General features: G+C 49.0%; 1 protein-coding gene across 1 annotated transcript; it reads left to right on the forward strand.

Annotated features, from left to right (window-relative positions):
• The first annotated feature begins 1,259 nt into the window (after positions 1–1,259).
• LOC119106896 (uncharacterized) lies at positions 1,260–13,846 on the forward strand. Its single transcript, XM_037230239.1, has 6 exons — positions 1,260–1,407; positions 4,268–4,368; positions 5,115–5,183; positions 6,138–6,274; positions 12,156–12,290; positions 13,711–13,846. The coding sequence occupies exons 1-6, from the start codon at positions 1,260–1,262 to the stop codon at positions 13,844–13,846; spliced, it is 726 nt and encodes a 241-aa protein (XP_037086134.1).
• The last annotated feature ends 3,998 nt before the right edge of the window (positions 13,847–17,844 follow it).

Genomic DNA, 17,844 nt, shown 5'->3' on the forward strand with positions numbered 1-17,844 from the left:
TTGAAATCGCTTGCATGTTTGAACGAAGCGTGATACGTGGTACCTGTTTACCCGAATTCGTTTGCATGCACACGTATTTTTCGCGTATTATGATTGCTAGTTAGACGTGCACTGCACCGTAGTAGTGGCTAGCAACTGCTCCTTGTTTAATCCCCTGAATGTTGGTAACCTGTGATTACTATGGCTCGATGTTTAAAAAAAAAACGGAAATCGAGTAGGATCGGCGGGCAATTCTGAATTTACTACTTATTTTCGTTTCGATAAAGACATATTGCCGAAATAACAACGCGTCTTTCTCTCCGTTCTTCTGTTGCTTTTTTACGAGGAATAAGGCTATTACTGCTGTGCTATCTGTACGCATGATGTTCCTCGCAAATGCACTTAACAACTTTTATGGGTAGGCATGAATGCCAATTCTGCTTACTCATTCCGTTTCACGAAAAAGGAGCTTGGGATTTTGACTAAAAATGTAGTTGTCAGTTGTGTAGTTGGAATGTCAGCACCAAGTATTTTGTGCTCCGTCCTCCGCCATGTACTAATACGCTGTCATAATGAACCACCACCAGGTGGTATTTGTCTCTCCCTCGTCACTGGACTGATGTTGAAGCCAAAATGATTCTGCCAAATTATTGACGCACAACTAGGAAATTCTTGTCCAAAGGGAAGATACCGTATAAGGCAGTACAACGCTCTGCACATTCGCACGCTGTCACCATAAAAAACGCAACCAACTGCTTTAAGAGCACGGGGATTCGGGAGGCGTTACACTTTTATGTGTGCCTGTAATCGCTGCCATCACAATTATGTGCACGCATGCAGAAGGAAATGGGTATGGTGGCAATGATATTAGATAATACTTTATGCAATGCAATTTTGACTGGTGCCTTTGAGCTGTATGCTGCTCTAAAACAGCAGGGATATTTGCGATTTAACGCAAGTATGCCCTCATGCGTGCTATGCAAGCCCTACTTTCCGTCACTGCCTTCACGCGTCTGGTATAATCACGCGCGCGTGTTTTGTAGTGCCCTGCCGTTCCTCGTTACATGCATGGTACCTTTTTGTCTCTTCTGGCGCCACAATTCTCCTGGGGTTCTCATTGAGGACATGCAAGCCAGCTGAACAGAGAATGAGGCAAGAGTACACAGAGTATGCCCGGCGGGGAGGCGGAAGCTCACGGTTCCAGGAGAGAACACGGGAGCCGACTGCCCCAGGTGAGGAGGGGGCGGCGGCGTGTCGCGCGCAGGCCGTCTGCGGTGCCGATGGAGGCGGCGCTGGACACGTATAAGACGCCGCCGCACTGCCGACACTGCACCAGTGGTCAGCGTCGCCAACACAGCTCTGAGATGAGCAGATGGAGCGCAGCCGAGCAGCGGCCGGCCGGCCCGCCGCTCTTCACCCTGCTCATAGGTACGGACGCTGCCGCTGCTTGTGCGGCGGCTCGCAAACCAGACCCACGTCCGACGCCCTTAGCTAGGCACGGCGAAGCTTTCAGGATTGTTTGTGCTTGGTTAGTTAGGTTGCTCTGCCTAGGACTGCATTGCCAACTTAGCGTTCGAGCTGGTTTAAGAGAAAATGGCGTTTGGGACGGAATTAGGTGTAATGCACAACTTTTGGACAGTGCTGCTTCTTACACTCTTAAAATGTCTGCTGACGTTGTTTTAACAGTTGGAAACATTTTACCCTTTCTGACACTTTTTGTTCTACAAATTTGACCCTATGTCAACAGAAAAAACTCAATATAAAGCTAGCGTGATGACAAGGTCTTTGTAACGCCGCGAGCAGAAGAGATTTCGCCTAGGAGATTGCTAAATTATGTCAAGGGGTCTTTTCCAGTCAAGGGGCCCCTCCCCTTCGTTTAAGGAATTTGTGTGGATTTTGGGAGCAATTTCAGACTTCTAGTCCTGTTTACGCGCCTCGGGAGCCAATATTTGTTTTCAAAACCTTCCGGGTATCTAAAACTATCAATAAGTACCGAGGTCTTTGCGCGCCCCGTAAGCCATGACCCTTCCTCCCTTTACCTCAAAAGCAGGGGAGGGGGGGCATAACCCCCAAAAATTACCTTTTGCCACGTGGCTGGGTCTTCTCGGTTTTCTCCGTTTTGTACGATGGAAGATTTTACATAACAGCGTCACCGACTCTCACGTTCAGGAGTTGTTGACAATGATGCTGGCATTTAAAACGCGAGCGTCATCAAATTTGTTGTGGCGTGGGGATGGAGACCAGGCTTTCTCAAAGCAGCTTTTCTCGTGGGATTGCATTTGACAAAATATCGTTCATTTCAGTCAAATATTGAGTGATAGCAGACAAACATCATATGCGGGTCGTTTGCGGCAGGACCCCTCCAGCAAAGCGAATAATCGCTCTTTTGTTTTTGGTGCATAATTTTGGGGCATTTCTTTCTAGCATCATGTGCTGCTGTAAACCTTTGGGTGTGGTCGTTAAGAGTTGATGCCCACCGCACTATTTTTACCGCTGCGTGGTCAAGGTGGAGTGGCTCCCTATTCAGCTGGAGGAGGGTGTCAGCCCTTTCCCGCCCCTTGTGCCGTCCAAACATCCTACTGAGCTGCATTAGTGATATCCTGGCATGGGTCAGTCTGATTTCCAGTTGGGGTTGTTATGGTCAGCAAACACATTCGTTTCGCATTACATAACTTGAGCGCATTGGTCATTGAGTCAGCTTGTTCAGTATGTTCTATCGCACTTGTTCAGCAATGGCTCCCATAAAAGGCTTGACCCGTTCTTAACAAATGCCTCAAAGCGTCACTGGACTTGCACAGCAGGTGCTACTAACCCTGGGGATGAAACTGTGTACTTTTAGCCGATTTCCCTGCCTGGTGCGGTTTTCGATGGTATGTTTCAAGGTCTGGTGACATGATTTTCCCGGTATTTTCAAGTTTGCTGCTATTTTAGGTGCTTACCTTTCTAGCCATGTTGTAGTGAGACAGGTATGTTCTAGCCAAGGACGTAGCTAGGGGAGTGGAGGGCCCGACGCCCAAGAGGGCCTGGGCGCCTTGGTCCTTTGGTACGTCACAAAGTTTGCACGGTTCAGGAAGTGAACAAAGTGGCAACCCTAGCAACATGCAATATTTTGGTATCTATTTAATGATACTGGCATTAGGAAATTTTCATTAACGAACTTGGGGACATATGGGTTCTGTGGGTCCACCCTTTTCATGGAACGTCGTAGACCCGGAATTACATTTCTGAAGTATTGAGTGATGTAACCGCATGTCATCCACCCCCAAAATAAGGCTCCGTCCATGGAAGCAGGGTTGGGCATGTTGTACCGTTGGTGAACAGCGGACGGCAAAATGTTTGGGCCTCAGCACACTATTTGAAATAACCACCACCAGAAATAAGACGTCCTCCTTATGTGAGGTGCCCAGGGCCAGTTTCGAGTTGATGACGTTTATGTAGATCACTGAGCCTTCTGTATTTCATTTAGCGACCTCGATGGTCTGGAGTAATAGGTTCCGCCCCAAGGGGGGCAGGACGATGGGCTTCGCCAGCTTTTGCCGAATTCGCATGACGTCTAGGGTGTTGTAAGGCGGAAAGCTGTCTTCAAAACTTTGATATTCTCCATGCTTCCAGCTTTTGATCTTGCAGAGGCCTACAGCTTTTGATCCGATAACCATGACATTACTTTGACCTGCCAAAGGTCAGTGATCTTACAAGGTGCATCTTATGTTTCATACCAAAAGATTAGCTATTACATTGCCTACAACTGCAGGAAATATTGCGCCAATACCCTCCACCGTTTGGAAGTTATTTGGGAAAATTATCAGAGCGGGCTATTTGACCACCTCAACCAAGCGCGAGTTACCACCTATCGCCCCGCATAACAAAATGAAAAAACAAACATTGGAGATCACAGGAGATATACGGACAGGATATTGGCCCCATGTAAGAGGCTGTTATAAAATCTAGAGGCTGAAAAACGCTTCCAAAATCATTGCACAAGAGGAAGAACACAAAAGGATTTTAAGTATCTCGACATGGCTTTATTACCTGCGTGACCGCAACCCGGCCTGACCCTGTGTGAAATTCCATGTGATCCTGTATATCCCCGGTGATTCCCGCGAGCTTGTACAGCCCGTTACGCCCAGGAGACCCCGTGTTACGCCGCCGTAACTTCACACAGCCCCATTAGGACGCGCGTGACCGCGTATGGCTCCGTGACGCCTCGAGCGATCCTGTGATCCCGTGGTGCCCTGCACGATCTCGTGTGACCCGTGTAAGTCCGTGACCTTGCTTGACGGCCCACCAGGGCTGCTGGCAGCCGGGCGCACCGGCGCGAGCTCCGACACGGAGACGGTGCTGTTGCGCGACCTGGACTTCCTGGACCGGCTGACCAACCCGTGCCAGATCGTGCGCACGGGCGGCCCGCTGCCGGCCTCGGGCCGCGACGGGGCGCGCAGCACCGCTGAGCTGGACGTGGTGCTGCGGCTGGCCAGCTCGCTGGTCAGCTCTGTACGTGCAGCCTCGGTGAGCGGGCGGTCGGCGGTGGCAGCGGCAGCGGGCAGCGACGCCGGGGGTAGCGAGCGGGAAGGGAGGTGGAGGACGTTAGGGTACGGCCAGCGGTGTGGTGTGGAGATCCCAACGCCGAGGCACCGGTGTGCAATGCTGATGAAGTTGGTGTCACGAAGCTGCCGAGGCGAGCACTTAACGATGGCAAAATGTTCAATCGGTCTGACCGAAATTCCAATTTGAATGTCCAAAGTTTCAGCAAAGAATGGCGCGGCAGCTACGACATTCACTAAACGGCATTTTCCACCTGAGTTATAGGAAGTTCTAGGCACCATGGTGAAACAAATGAGTGAGGTGTTCTGGGAGAGGTTGTGGGGAAACGGCAGTGGGAACGTAGAGTAGAACGTAGTGGGTTTGGCTCCAGGTCAAATCATGCAGCCAAATTCAAAATCTTCTTGTCTTTTCTGTGCCCTTAGAAAAATACTCTTGCGTCTGTTATATTTCTATATATGAGTCTTTCTATTGCTATATTCATTGCTCTTCTATTTCTCTGTAGTGTCTCAAGACAAATGGAAGAGCGATAGTCGCACACCCTCGCACATAAACATTGCTGCGAACAGCTCACAAACATGTATGCTGATTGACAGGGTGTACCCGAATGCAACGGTCTCCACCTCGATAGCCAGCCCCAGATATCGGATATATCCGGCCTACCAGTAAGTCACCAGGACATCATGTGAGCTTTAACGCAGCTTTGAATTTGAGCGAAACTTTTCAGGTGCTCAGGACAGCAAACGTCTTTGAAGCTACTTAGTGTGGACGTCGGATAGCTGTTTTAGACAATTGTCCAGTGAAGTCGTGGAAATTTACAAACTTACACATTGGCTTATTTCTTAATGAACGGTGTAATGACCCGAGTGCGACGGTCTTTTTTATTTTTCATATGTTTCACTACATGTATGCTCACGTCGCATCTCTCAGACATGTCTAAAAGCCTTGCAAAACAGCTGGCAGTACCTACAAAGGCCGGCAATAACGTAGATGTCCACCGACTAGCAGCACATCGGGCGGGTGGCCGGGTTTGGTTGTTGGGATGAGGACCTTTGCCGACGTTCTCCTCCGGGCCGGCTGCTGACGCTTGGTCGGCACAACTGGCGCCAACAGCGCTGGGCCGGGACGGTCCGCCACGTCCGGGGTCTCCATCATCACATTCCCGCTCTCTGGCGGACCGTCAGCCGAGCCGTAGCAAGGTGTAATCGCGATGATGACGTCATCACTACCGTGGTTTGGAATTGGTGCACCTGCAATATGGTTGTTGCCCGATTTGCTGCCACGCATTTTCGTTCGGATTTTCGAGCCAACGCATGACCTTTGTTTTTCTTGAGTTCTCTAGAAGTAATGATGCTTCATCGGTATTGGGTGACAAACTCGATAAGTTGGTTTCCAGTTAAGTTTTCCCCAAGGATTCGAAAAGAATTAGGCACGGAAAGAACAAGGCTAAGCAGACTTTGAAACGCTGATGTTTTACGGCAGCGGGATCGACTGGCTGGACCGGCTGCCGCCCGGCACGGTCCGTCCGGTTCGGCGCTGCGACATGACTTGACCCGACGTGACCCGCCCGCCCCGGCAGTGCGACCTGACCTGACCCGATGTGGCCCGGCCACTCCCAGCGTCGGCAGGCGCTGCTCGAGATGTTCCGGGTGTTCCTGTCGGAGACGGCACACCTGCATTTGATGCGCCAGGAGATCCTCGAGTCGCACCACACGTGCGGCAACGAAAGCCTGCGCCTCGTCGAGGACGTGTTCTCGTGAGTGGCGGGTGTTGGTCGACAGCGCCGGCAGCCGCAGGAAAGGCATAGCGATGCCCGGAACAAATAAGTCCAGGGTGCCTAAGAACAGACCTCAAATTCCAAAGGATCGTCGGATAAAATTGTGCAATAGGTCCTGGATACATGGGCGTAGTTCCGCAGAGTGAGTTTGGTGGGTTGATAAGTGAAAGTGAACGGAACCTGCCGCCAAAGCGCGGTAATAAACACGTTTCTCCTATGTTTTGTCCCACGCCCTTCTCAAAGCTGAGTAAGGCTTGAATCGCAGTGAAGGGGCTGAGGCGCTCCATGAACTGAAGATAAAACTGCGCCATTGCCTGGATCCCAAATGGTTCCCGTCAAATTTGTTCTATAAATATTCAGAAATGAATTGGAATGCAGGAAAAATGAATGGCAAAATTAGGAAATTTAGCCCTGACCCCTTCAGCTTTTTTGGTAGCATCGGCCACTAAATTCCGGACCCCGTAAAAATAGGATCCAGGACTCATCATAGCCTGTAACTGCATGCATGCGCTGACCAACCATGCAGACGAGCGAGAGCTCGCAGCAGAATGATGCTACTCAAAGATTCAAACAAGACGAGCCTATCTTTTCTTCGTCCTGAACGGCTATCTGCCGCTGGTTTGGCACAAGTGTGTGTCGCAAATGTTGTTTCATTTGGAGAAATTTTCTCCCTTTTGCGGGTTGCGTATCGGCGCCTTAAAATTTTCCAGCTTTCTTTGCCCCAAGAAAACGGCAGATCCACCACCTCGTGTGACTCTCGTTCTGAAAACTTCGCAGAGGTTCGAAGCTTTTTATACTGTAATTTGAAAATCTCGCAGGACTGGTGAATTTTTCGCATAGTCATGCATGGCGCTAAAGAAAATAGTGACCACGAAAGCCATATCACCTGTCATTGTCCCAGATGGCAAATGCGTTCTTTAGAGTTGAAGGAACTGAGAATGATAACAGAGGAGGATTCGGAATAAAAGCTCAAAGAAAGGAAACGGTACGTGTAAACTTGAAATTGAGCCCAATGAGCTAAGAATGTCATCGTCGCTTTTATACAACTGTTCAGCCGTAGAATGCAACCAATGGGCCTTTGGCTAACCTACTGGTAGTAATGTGCCGCCAGTTGCAGCTTGATTTGTATGAAAACCATGCAGAGTTATCTTTTAGAATGCATATGAATGAAACGTTGAATCACGATGCGCGCGTAAGCGCCACGGAAATGTCATTAACTGACTGCACATATAGCTAATGACGCTAAAATTTAATTCGAAAACTAAAATCACATTTACCCAGAAAATAATTGGAAGTGAGAGACTTTTTACCACATCAGTCAGCTATACCCTCTCTCAGTCTTGGTGTTCTTGGTGTCTTTTGAGAACGCCTGGTAAAGCAAAACAAAAACGCCGCATGTGAGTGAAGCCTGTGCCAAGTCATGCTTATCTTGCAGATATATGCTTTAATAATTATTTTACTAAGTTCAGAGACACTTTAAAAACTATGATCGAGCTGGAATAACCACCAGATGTAATGAATTTCACCAGATGTAATGTTAAATCTCTACGAAATAAAATCTCAAGAAGTGCATTCGGCTTGATTTTTCTGCTGTGAATCTTGAATTTTGGAACGTGCTCATCTTTCCAGTTGTTGAAATGGCCGACAGAAACATGACCCGGCAATATTTGATATATTATCTATCTGACATTATCGAAACAATCACTGGCGTCATTTGGACCCGTCCAATAGCAACGCATACTAGCAGCGCTTGCATTACCTGAGCACAGATTATAGCGCAGTTGTTACTGAACGGTAAGAGTTGCAAGTTATACTTGTCATACACATACATACGGGTTTTATGTTCACAGATATTCGTCATATCCCTATAAGCAATTCAACAAAATAAGTCAACGTGTGAAAGTCACTGTATGGCTTTCCCAAGCATTAAAAGCGTAACGGAGTGTCGGACTAAAGTAACTTCCGTTACACTGTCGGAGCATTAACGGAGTAACAAGCAACAGAGTTGCTGTTCTATTGTAATGGACTAACGAGTAACGAAACTGCCATCTGAAGTAACGAAGTAACGAATACCGGAACTACATTTTTGGTCATGATGCCCACCTAGACCTATAACCATAGAACTCTATGGGATCCTGTACCCACTCTTTGGTTTCCAGGCGCATGCCTGCCTGCAGGCTTCTTGTACTTAAAAAACGGGCCCCTCGGACATGGAGCTCGGTTCCCGAGCCCAAAAAAATATCGTAAATCGAAAAAAGGTCAACTATAGCGACGAGGTGAGGGCACTCGGTTTAAATAATCCCCTTGCTGCGATTTAGCCTTCTACTCTGCCAAATCCTGGCTACGCCACTGAGAGATATAGTCATTTTAGCAGCTTCGTACAGCGTGGAAGGTTAAGTTTGGAAGATGAGACAAATCATTCCCATGAGAGAATTCAAGTCCATGGCCTGATTTGAAACTCATCGTGAAAGTTGTTTGCCGTGGTATGAATATACTATCCAAAAACCGATTAACAAAGTACGAAACGAATATTGGGTTACCAGATGTTGGGTTAACAGACATATCGGTCGACAGAGTCCTCAAAAAGATGCAGCATTCAGTCTCAACCTAGTGGAGCAATTTCATGGCATCTTAAATACGAGGATACTGCAAAACGAATTCAAAAATGAACGCTGAATCATGGATGGTTTGGGATTTAGAAGTGAAGGGTTCGAGGTCAGGATTCATTTATTCGATCAAGCATGTGCCTGACTCTGAGCGTTCCAGATCACGCCGAACTGTCTGTAGGAAATATGGGGACGTTTAAGTAAATCATTAGATCTGTGAAGACGACAGATGTAAAAGATGAAGCCTCGTTTTAACCGAAACTTCCATGTTTTTACTCGTGTTGGCGCATTGGATCAAATGAGTTTAACACCGCATTGAAGGTACGGCGTGTATGTTGCATACCCGTACGTTTCCGCACAGGCTTTGCTTAAAACCCTAAAATCGGTACCAGTGGACTTTTAAACAGACCTCCTAGGCCTGATCCTTTCAAAGGTGTAGGTAGGGGATCGTTCTATATAAGCTCACTACCATCCAGAAAGCCGAGTTGCAATTTACTTTCTTCTCACCTAGCCTCCGGCGAGCGGAAGTTTCTGAACTAGCTGTAGACAGCCGTCACCCGGTGAATGAGTTTGTTACTATTTCTGGTTCAGTTGCGATAATTGCCATCAGATACACCTGTGAAGATGTGTGGGAGAACGCCGCCTATCCGAGGCCTTCCTGCTCAGCTTACACTCCAACATCTTGTTTTTATGAATACGCTGTAAAAAGATCAGGTATGGAAGTACATCACTTCATTTCTTTTTCGCGACATGTTAATGCAACCGCGCTTGGCGTCTAGAAAGCCTTAAAAATGGCAAGCTTGTGTAGGCAGACTTTTTACACGATCTTTCCACGGTGACATGGGAGACAGCGTATCGTCTCACACTAACAGGATCGAGACGCGCTCTGACCGTGTTTGGCTTCACTTGCAGCCCCAGCTCCAGGCGTCCAGCGCAACTTGGAGCCGAGAAGCCTATAGTTTCAGCGCAAAAGCTGGGAAAATATGTTCACATGTACATGGGAGGCACGGGGAGGGATTTTTCCTGCCCACCTTCTTGTTCTCTTAACGGGGCTACACGGGTTTCCCTCCCGAAACAGAATGCAGTCTTGTTCATCTGTTTTCAATGAGGCACATAACTAGTGAAGCCACACAACTGCTCGTGAAATCTGCGATCTTGGTAATTATTAGCGCCGAAACGCAGGTGGTCTTCGGTACTTTGTGAAGAAAATGAGAGCTTAAAACAGTGTCCTATGCCCCCAGCCCCATCAAATGTATTCGATGCATGATTAAGTGCGTTAGTGAATCATGACAATTTTGAGTTGGAAGCAACATAGCACATCGAGAACACGCGATATTGCTCTGCGCCACGCTTGGGATCTATCGCCTCCTTTGACTGAGTTTTCGGTAATAAGCCAAGAATTATATGTCCGTTGCGGAATGCGCCCAATCTCATGTCATGAAGTCAATCAAGGTTACAGGTCAAGGTAAAGTCAGACCACAGTCGCGTTTCTTCGTCTGAGGCTGTTTTGCATTCATTTACGGCGCATGACCGGTGGAGTCACTGGGTTGACAACGTCTTTATTATACGGACTTATACGTCACAAACAGGTAGCATCATCGATCCTTTCGGTAAGACACCTGAACCCATGTTGACATCACATGACCTCCAATGTTGACCGGGCGTGCTCGCGTAGTCCGACTGACCCTACCTTTCAAACAGCCAAGCCGGCGCGTGAACTAAGTGAAAACTACCACAGCTTAGCGGGGCGCGACTTGCCGTGCTTATTTCCTGGGCTTAGATTAGGGCCCTTTCGACCAATAATGGCCATTTCATGGTTATAAAATGAAGGGAAGTGGATAAGGGCGGGGTAAAACTACATGCACTCGGCATCCTCCGCCGAAACTTAGCCCGCAGGGGGACCCTTAAACAGGGTGCGTGCTCGGCGCTTCCAGGCGACCCCATGCGACCTTCGGTTAACACGCGCCCGGGCGGCTGGTTGAATACCCTGCGCTCTGCTCAAAATCAAAATAGCTAGAAACACCGAATTCACAGAGTGTATCTGCCTGTATGTGAACTCACTGTACTCAAAATTTGAAGCTCTTAGGTCATGATCTTCGGGTCGAATTAGGTCAAAAAAGTTGAACTCCAGATTGGTGTCCGAGGTGCCCCCAGATCTTCTCATGCAACTACCGGGAGCCTAAACACCTGTTCTAAGCAAATCCTCACTGTTTTTATGTAAGGCTAGTGAAGTTTGGTCATTACCACCATTTATAGTTATTTAGAGGGTTAGGGTAACCAAAATCCTACGAATTGCTTTTATTTTGGCATTTGAATAGGCGTCAAGCATTACGCCGGGCAGTATGTTCTTAAAAACGATATGGTGATCTGGGCTGTTTTAGGTCATTAACCTACCCTCGTCTTAAACAGTCAACGAACCATGTCTGTTGCGGTCCCCGTTACTAATAAATTCGAAATAAACACCAGAAACTATTCCATACTGCAAGCTCTCGAGTAAAAATCAGATTGGCTTAGATCACGGTTTGACCCTCATGCCTAACCTTAGGTCAATGTCGTGTGTTGCAGTTCTAAATTCAATTGTTTTATTGCCTACCAAACTATCTCAGAGACGTACGGCTTCGTCTGACACTCCGTTATGACATCAGATTGAACGATTCCCTAGAAATTGCCTTAGCTGACAACCATGGCCTGACTGACCTGTCAAACGTCAGCGACCCCTGACAAGATGCATCTCATTTTCCATATCAAAAGACCCGCCATTCAATCCATAATTACATCAGCTTTGGATCCTACAGCTTTGTAGAGGTTGGCGCGGCCACGCCGCGTTATTCGGAAAAATAAATCTGGAAAACTTTGGAGGCGATCAAATTACCCCGACCCCCCCCCCCCCCCCCCCCCCCCCCCTCCGCCCCCTACTCACATCCTAACTGAGCGCGTGTTTACACCCGAGCATTACTCAGCCAATTTCCTTGCGATAGGCGCGCGGCCAACATTTTGCGTGGTGGAAGTCGACCCAGTTCCTTGTTTGCAGAGGAATATAAGAATAACCTCATGCCAATGGGCTTAAAGTTGTTGTTACTTTCATCTACGTGCATCATGATGCTGCATATCCCATAAGTGTGATCTAATATTCGTTTCAGATTCCTTATTTACTGCTAGAACCACTTCCCGCATGTTGGGCACATCATCCCTGCAAATTACGAAAAGAAGCGCATAATCTCAGCTTCCAACGACTGAAAGTGTCCTCCCTACAGGCTGGCGGGTCTTCTGCAGAATATCCTCTGCGTCATCACGGAGAGCTTGCCATCCAGGCTGCTTCAGCCTGTGCTGGAGGGTATCTCGGACCTGACGCTGCACAAGTTCCGCGACTGTCCGCGACGGCTGATGCGGTGAGTGCGCGAGGGGCCGCACTGTGGCCGGCTGCTTTTCAGAGGTGAACAGGCGTTCACATCTCTGGTGTAATATTTCGGCAGTGTACATCGTCTGCGCTTGGGGGACTGCTTCTCTAAATCACGACAACAGAAGCTACAGACCTGTTGACATTGCTCAGTTGAGGAGTGTCTAGCCTTTGGGACGTACTTTAAAAACATACTCTGATGAAGCTTCCGGACTATTTACGTCTGGTTATAGCACTGAGTGGTGCCACTGCAGTACCATCAATTTAACATAAGCAAACATCTTGATTATTGTCGAGTCCAAATTACGCTGCCAACTCTTTGTAACAGTCCTGCACTTCTTCCTGCCTTGGAAGCTCCAGAGCGTCTCCAGAGTCCGTGACAACTGCAGTTGTCTCGGACGTCGACGTGATGACAACCGCCGTTGTCATGACGACAGCGCATCTGCTGAGAGACGGTGTCAGCTGTGTTTAGAAGTATTACTTTTCAGCTGTTCTTACCTGCACATTGCGGACATGTGGGCTTAAATGTCGCACCTTTACTGGTATGAATGACGTCAGTACAATTGAACGTTTGTGATTGGCACGGTCAGCGGCAAAGGCCAGTTACCGAGAGACGCATTGGTTGAGGTTTGAACCAGTGTGTGACCATAAGCCATGTGATGCTCCGTTTCTCCAAGCCGAAGCATGCTTCGAAAAAGCCACTTTGCCAGCGCCATAGCCACTTTGCCAACGCCAATCGAAGTTATAGCATAATGTATCCTTGAATTCACAGGATAAAATCGTCATGCTTACATATATTTTTTCTCAAAAGAATGTTTCCAGCTTCGCAAAACTTATTACACTAGCATTTCGACCAAATAGTGTGTTGCAAACATTAGAACACTCACTCCGGAAAAGCAAGGCAAATTGTATGCATTACTTTCCTGGCGTTCAGCGCGGTGTTCACTGAGATTTCTCCCGCAGGGGTGTCTACTTCGAAACGAAATTCTGGGCTTTTAATACAAATTTGGAGAAACCTGGTATCACCGGCCAGGTCGGACGCATCTGATGTAACAAAAAGTGAAAATAACAATAGTGGTTGCATGCTTCCTTTAACAACGGCGAGACACTGGGGATTATATATACTATGCTAAGACCATAAGGGACTTTTTTTATTTTTTCATGACATATTTTCATGAGGTTTTCACCATGCGGTGCCAAATGCTTTAGGACCGCTTTCCTCGAACCAGACAACTCTGTTCCTGCGCCGCTGGCGGGGTATGTCCCCGTGCAAGACGTAGTTTGAGACCGATACGAAACTACTGAATGACTCACCCACACCAAACGGCCCGAGACGTCAATTACTGTTGCAACCCTCCCTTGTCCTCCCCTACTTCTTCGAGGTTGGCTGACTAATCCGTGTGGTATTTCAGGAACTGCCTGGTGTTGGAAAACACTAGCGACATGCTGTCGCTATCGCTGCAGTACATGCTGGAATCGGAGGCAGGGCAGGCCAACTTCCTGCAGCCGCGTCTCATCCGCCACAACCCGCGGCTGCGAGTTGACTAGCCAATCAGCGACGGTCCCAGCCCGCCGGACCGCCCACTGGACCAACCAGCGCCCTACGGACCACCATCGCCCCCCGGAGCAAGATGACTGAGCCCATCTCCCGGCGCCCGGCGCTGCGGCCCGCCGGTCACATGACACCCCTCCCCGGGGCCGCCGCCAGCCGGCGGGCCGGTCACGTGGCAGGACCCCGGGACGGCCCTCACCGGCCGGCTAGTCACGTGACGCCGGCCCGCGGCCACCGTCTGCCCAGACTCCGGTCACGTGACATGGGCCTGGGGGAGAGGGTGCGCCGTCCGCCGGCCGACTGGTCACACGCGACAACGCCCCGGGGCCCGGCCGGCTGGAGAGACCGGCGAGCCGCCGCATCCCGGCGCCCGCGGCGGCGCGCTGTGCCCCTGAATACTCCTGGCTGTTGAATGGCGTAACGGCAGCGTGACAGGCTGTGGGGCTTTTGCTGGATAGCTGCCTGGGTCGAGGCGGTGTTCATTTGATGATCTGCGGGTTTCATCGAGGCTGGTCGACGAGACTGACATGCAGCGGCAGCATTGTCGGTATTTTTTTATCTGGACGGCTGCTTGTCAAGGACGTTGGGTACATGAGCGAAACTTGTGGCACGCAATTTTCCAGTTGAAGCTGATGTTTTATGCGACGTTATCGCTTTTGAGGGCAAAAATATGCCAATGCTTGGTGGTACCTTCTTAGATTACACATCTGGGGATACACAATCAATTGCATTATACCTGCTCTTGTACGCCTTTTCCCTCTAAGCACGTTACAAACCAATCCCCAGACATCTTTGCAAAGCGATGTTGGTGACGTCCGTGTAAATTTGGGGGCTATCGTGCTATTGCACGACCGGGCTGGTATTTTGTAAAGCCAGTCAGGACCCTCCGTGCTGCGCTGGCGAGGACAGTAATGCTATTTGTACTTGTATAGCCCTGGACTTTCTTAGAGCATGGTGTCTGGGTACGAGAGCGTTCTCTGTCAGGTTAAGAGGGCTGAGTTGCAAGTTAACGGTCGGGACCTTACAGCTCATTACGATTATTCACCCCTGATCCACGGCATCATGGACGTGATATGCAATTGCACGAGCCAAAGTTCGGTTTTTGCTGCAGTTTTCAGGGTAAGGCAAAGCTGCACGATACTCGCAAACTATCGTGCAACTTACACGATACACTGAAAATGACGAAAGCTGTCGGCATTGGTGTCAATCTGGATTGATCTCGTTGGTGCGCCTATAAGAAAAAAAAGTTAATCTGTGCCTGTTGCGACATGTCGCACTCACTGTGCTATCTGTTTAGGCTGGAGTTAGCAACCTTCTGGATCATCTAGCTTTGTGTGGTGATATTATCGAATTATTGTGAAAGCATTGCTTCGACGTGCGTGCCATCGCGCAATGATGTCATTTGAAACAAAGATAAACGCCAAAAAGCTCCCTCAGGCTGGTGTGAGGAAAGTGACTGGCGTAGCAGCGAAACGCGTGGGAGTCGCTTGAAACGAATTATGTTTGTGTTGGCTTGGAACGGTTTTCGAGGAAGGCCAAGATGTTTGACTTCTTTATAGTCTTTGCTTGGTATGTATAAACTGTTAACCTTCGCTGTTCTTCGCTCAATTTTAATTATGTGAAATGTGTGTAATATATGACGTTTGCAGTGATAAATACAGGACCAGTCTGTAATGCGAAAATCGGTGACATGCCGATCGAGGACAATCGGAACTGAGAGCACGAGCATTTCATGCATCGCTAATTTGAACATGGAGACCACAGATATCAGTTGATCCCCAGAACTCCTAGGTACCGGTAGCTGAAAGGTGTTCCACTTTTGGGGCATATTTCAAAAGGCATACTCTGGTGAAACCTCACGACCAGTTACATCTTATAATAGCGCCGGGTAATGTTACTGCAGCACCGGCAAGACATGCCAAAGATATCGATCCTAGTTATGTTGAGTAAAAGTTACGCTGTCCATTTTTGTAACAGCGCCACCCAGTGCCACTACGCTTCCTCCCTGCAGTCGCGACCACCGTCGCCATGAGTGTGACCGTGCGCGCCTCAATAGAGCGAATAAATCATGGTTGTGATTGGCCCAGCGGGCAAGGGCCTGCTGCCGGGAAGTTGGTTGGTTGAAGCCTTAACCAGTGGACCAAATGGTTCACGTGACACTCCCATTCCCAAACCCGAAGTGCGCATCGAAGAGAGTCACTGTGGTTTACGCCATTGGGAAGAAATCAAAGTCATAGTATATTGTAAGGCAGAGCTTACATTTGACTACTAGCGAGTGTATATATTGTTTTGTCTTTTTATCGTTTTTACTGCATCTCCCTCTTCACTCCTTGCAATTTCTTGAACGTGACTGTGCGCACCCCGACTGGTGCAAATAAATGAGAAGAAAAACGCTTGTGATCGGTCCAGTGGGCAAGGACCTGTTACCGAGAAGTTTTTGGTTGAAGCTTTAACCAGTACGTCACGTGACCCATGTGATACTCCCATCCCCAAAGCCCAAGTGCGCCTCGAAAAGAGCCACTATAGAATACGCCATCGGGAGAACTCAAAACCATAGTACGATGTAAGGAGGCGCTTATATTTGAATAATACCGCGTGTATACATTGTTGCGTCCTCACATTCTTATTGGTTTCCCCTCTTCATCCCTTGCAATTTCGTACTACTTTTCGTAGCAGCCGGGTCACGATACGTAATGCGGAAAGTCAGCGATAGGTCAGCAGGTCGGGCAAGGCGTCTGAGCGCACAGGCCGCGCCGGAAGGGCAGCTGTGGGTCAGCAGGTCGGGCGAGACGTCTGAGCGCACAGGCCGCGCCGGAAGGGCAGCTGCGGGTCAGCAGGCCGGGCGAGACGTCTGAGCGCACAGGCCGCGCCGGAAGGGCAGCTGCGGGTCAGCAGACCGAGCAAGGCGTCTGAACGCACAGGCCGCGTCGGGAGGGCAGCTGCGGGATCGGTCGAAAGCAGTTATCGGGGCGAGACGCCCTGGCAGAAAAAATTAATGGACAATTAGCAGATGATTTGACATTTTGGGTTGACTGGTGTTGGGCTGCAACGGAAACAAGACACTGTGCTTTATCGAACGATATATAGCAAGTGGCAAGTGGGGTGAACACTAACTCCCTTGAGGGTTTTCATGTATGGAGGACGGTGTTATGTATACCCACGATTCTTCATGATCATGTTTTTCCCCTATTCGCATTCTAGTTAAAAAAGAAGAAACATTCAGACAGGGGCGGTGTATCCGAATTTAGGATGGGGGCAAAGACTTAATGAAGGGCCTCCAAACCGATATGCCGCCATATTTCAGTGATGCTTTCTTGTCGGTCGTAAGATCAGCGGCTGACCGTCATGGTAGATCAATGAGTTGTAATGCCTGCCTCAACTCGTCTGCGCCAGGGTGAATAGATTAAAGGGTCGAGTCGCTTCGGCGCTTGCTATTCTCCCCCTTTCTGAGAAGGTCTGCGGCCGGGGTCAGCGGCTACCCAAGATCAGTGGGGGGACCGATCCGAACATTACGACACCTTGAGCTTCTGCCACAAAGTTCTGCCGCCTGGCTGAAATTCTACATCCGGATGGTCGGTCGGTCAGGTTTTACACAGCAAAGCATTGCCTAGCGTATGCTCGGGCCTCAGGAATCTATCCAATTCAGTCGCATTTTTATGTTCTATCTTTGTATAAAGAATACCCGAATGGGTTGCATCGGTGGCTTTTACCTCAGACTACCCATACGCGAACCACAGCTTGCTCCTTATACTCTGAACCGGCAACGCGATAGTGTACTTACAGTGAAACGGAGGATTTTGCCTGCGGTCATTTATCTACGCGAGACCAATCGGAAGGGTGTTTTTCGTGCTGTGGTAGGCTACGAGACAACTACCCCGTACCCGCTTGCCTCTATGATCACCAGCCAGAAGACCCTTAGGAAAAAATTCGTGACTTGAACCCAGCGCCACCGGATCCAAATCAGCCCCGAGGAGACAGCGTTATGCTGTGACGT

The sequence above is a fragment of the Pollicipes pollicipes genome, unplaced genomic scaffold (assembly GCF_011947565.3).
Source record: "Pollicipes pollicipes isolate AB1234 unplaced genomic scaffold, Ppol_2.1 Scaffold_640;HRSCAF=730_pilon_pilon_pilon, whole genome shotgun sequence".
NCBI lineage: Eukaryota > Metazoa > Arthropoda > Thecostraca > Pollicipedomorpha > Pollicipedidae > Pollicipes > Pollicipes pollicipes.

Excerpts from the sequence above, each read along its gene's own strand:
- LOC119106896 (XM_037230239.1), top strand. The coding sequence starts at position 1,260 with ATGGAGGCGGCGCTGGACACGTATAAGACGCCGCCGCACTGCCGACAC. Across the intron at positions 5,184-6,137 it reads CGGATATATCCGGCCTACCA|CGTCGGCAGGCGCTGCTCGA; the intron begins GTAAGTCACCAG and ends GGCCACTCCCAG. Across the intron at positions 6,275-12,155 it reads CTCGTCGAGGACGTGTTCTC|GCTGGCGGGTCTTCTGCAGA; the intron begins GTGAGTGGCGGG and ends TCCTCCCTACAG.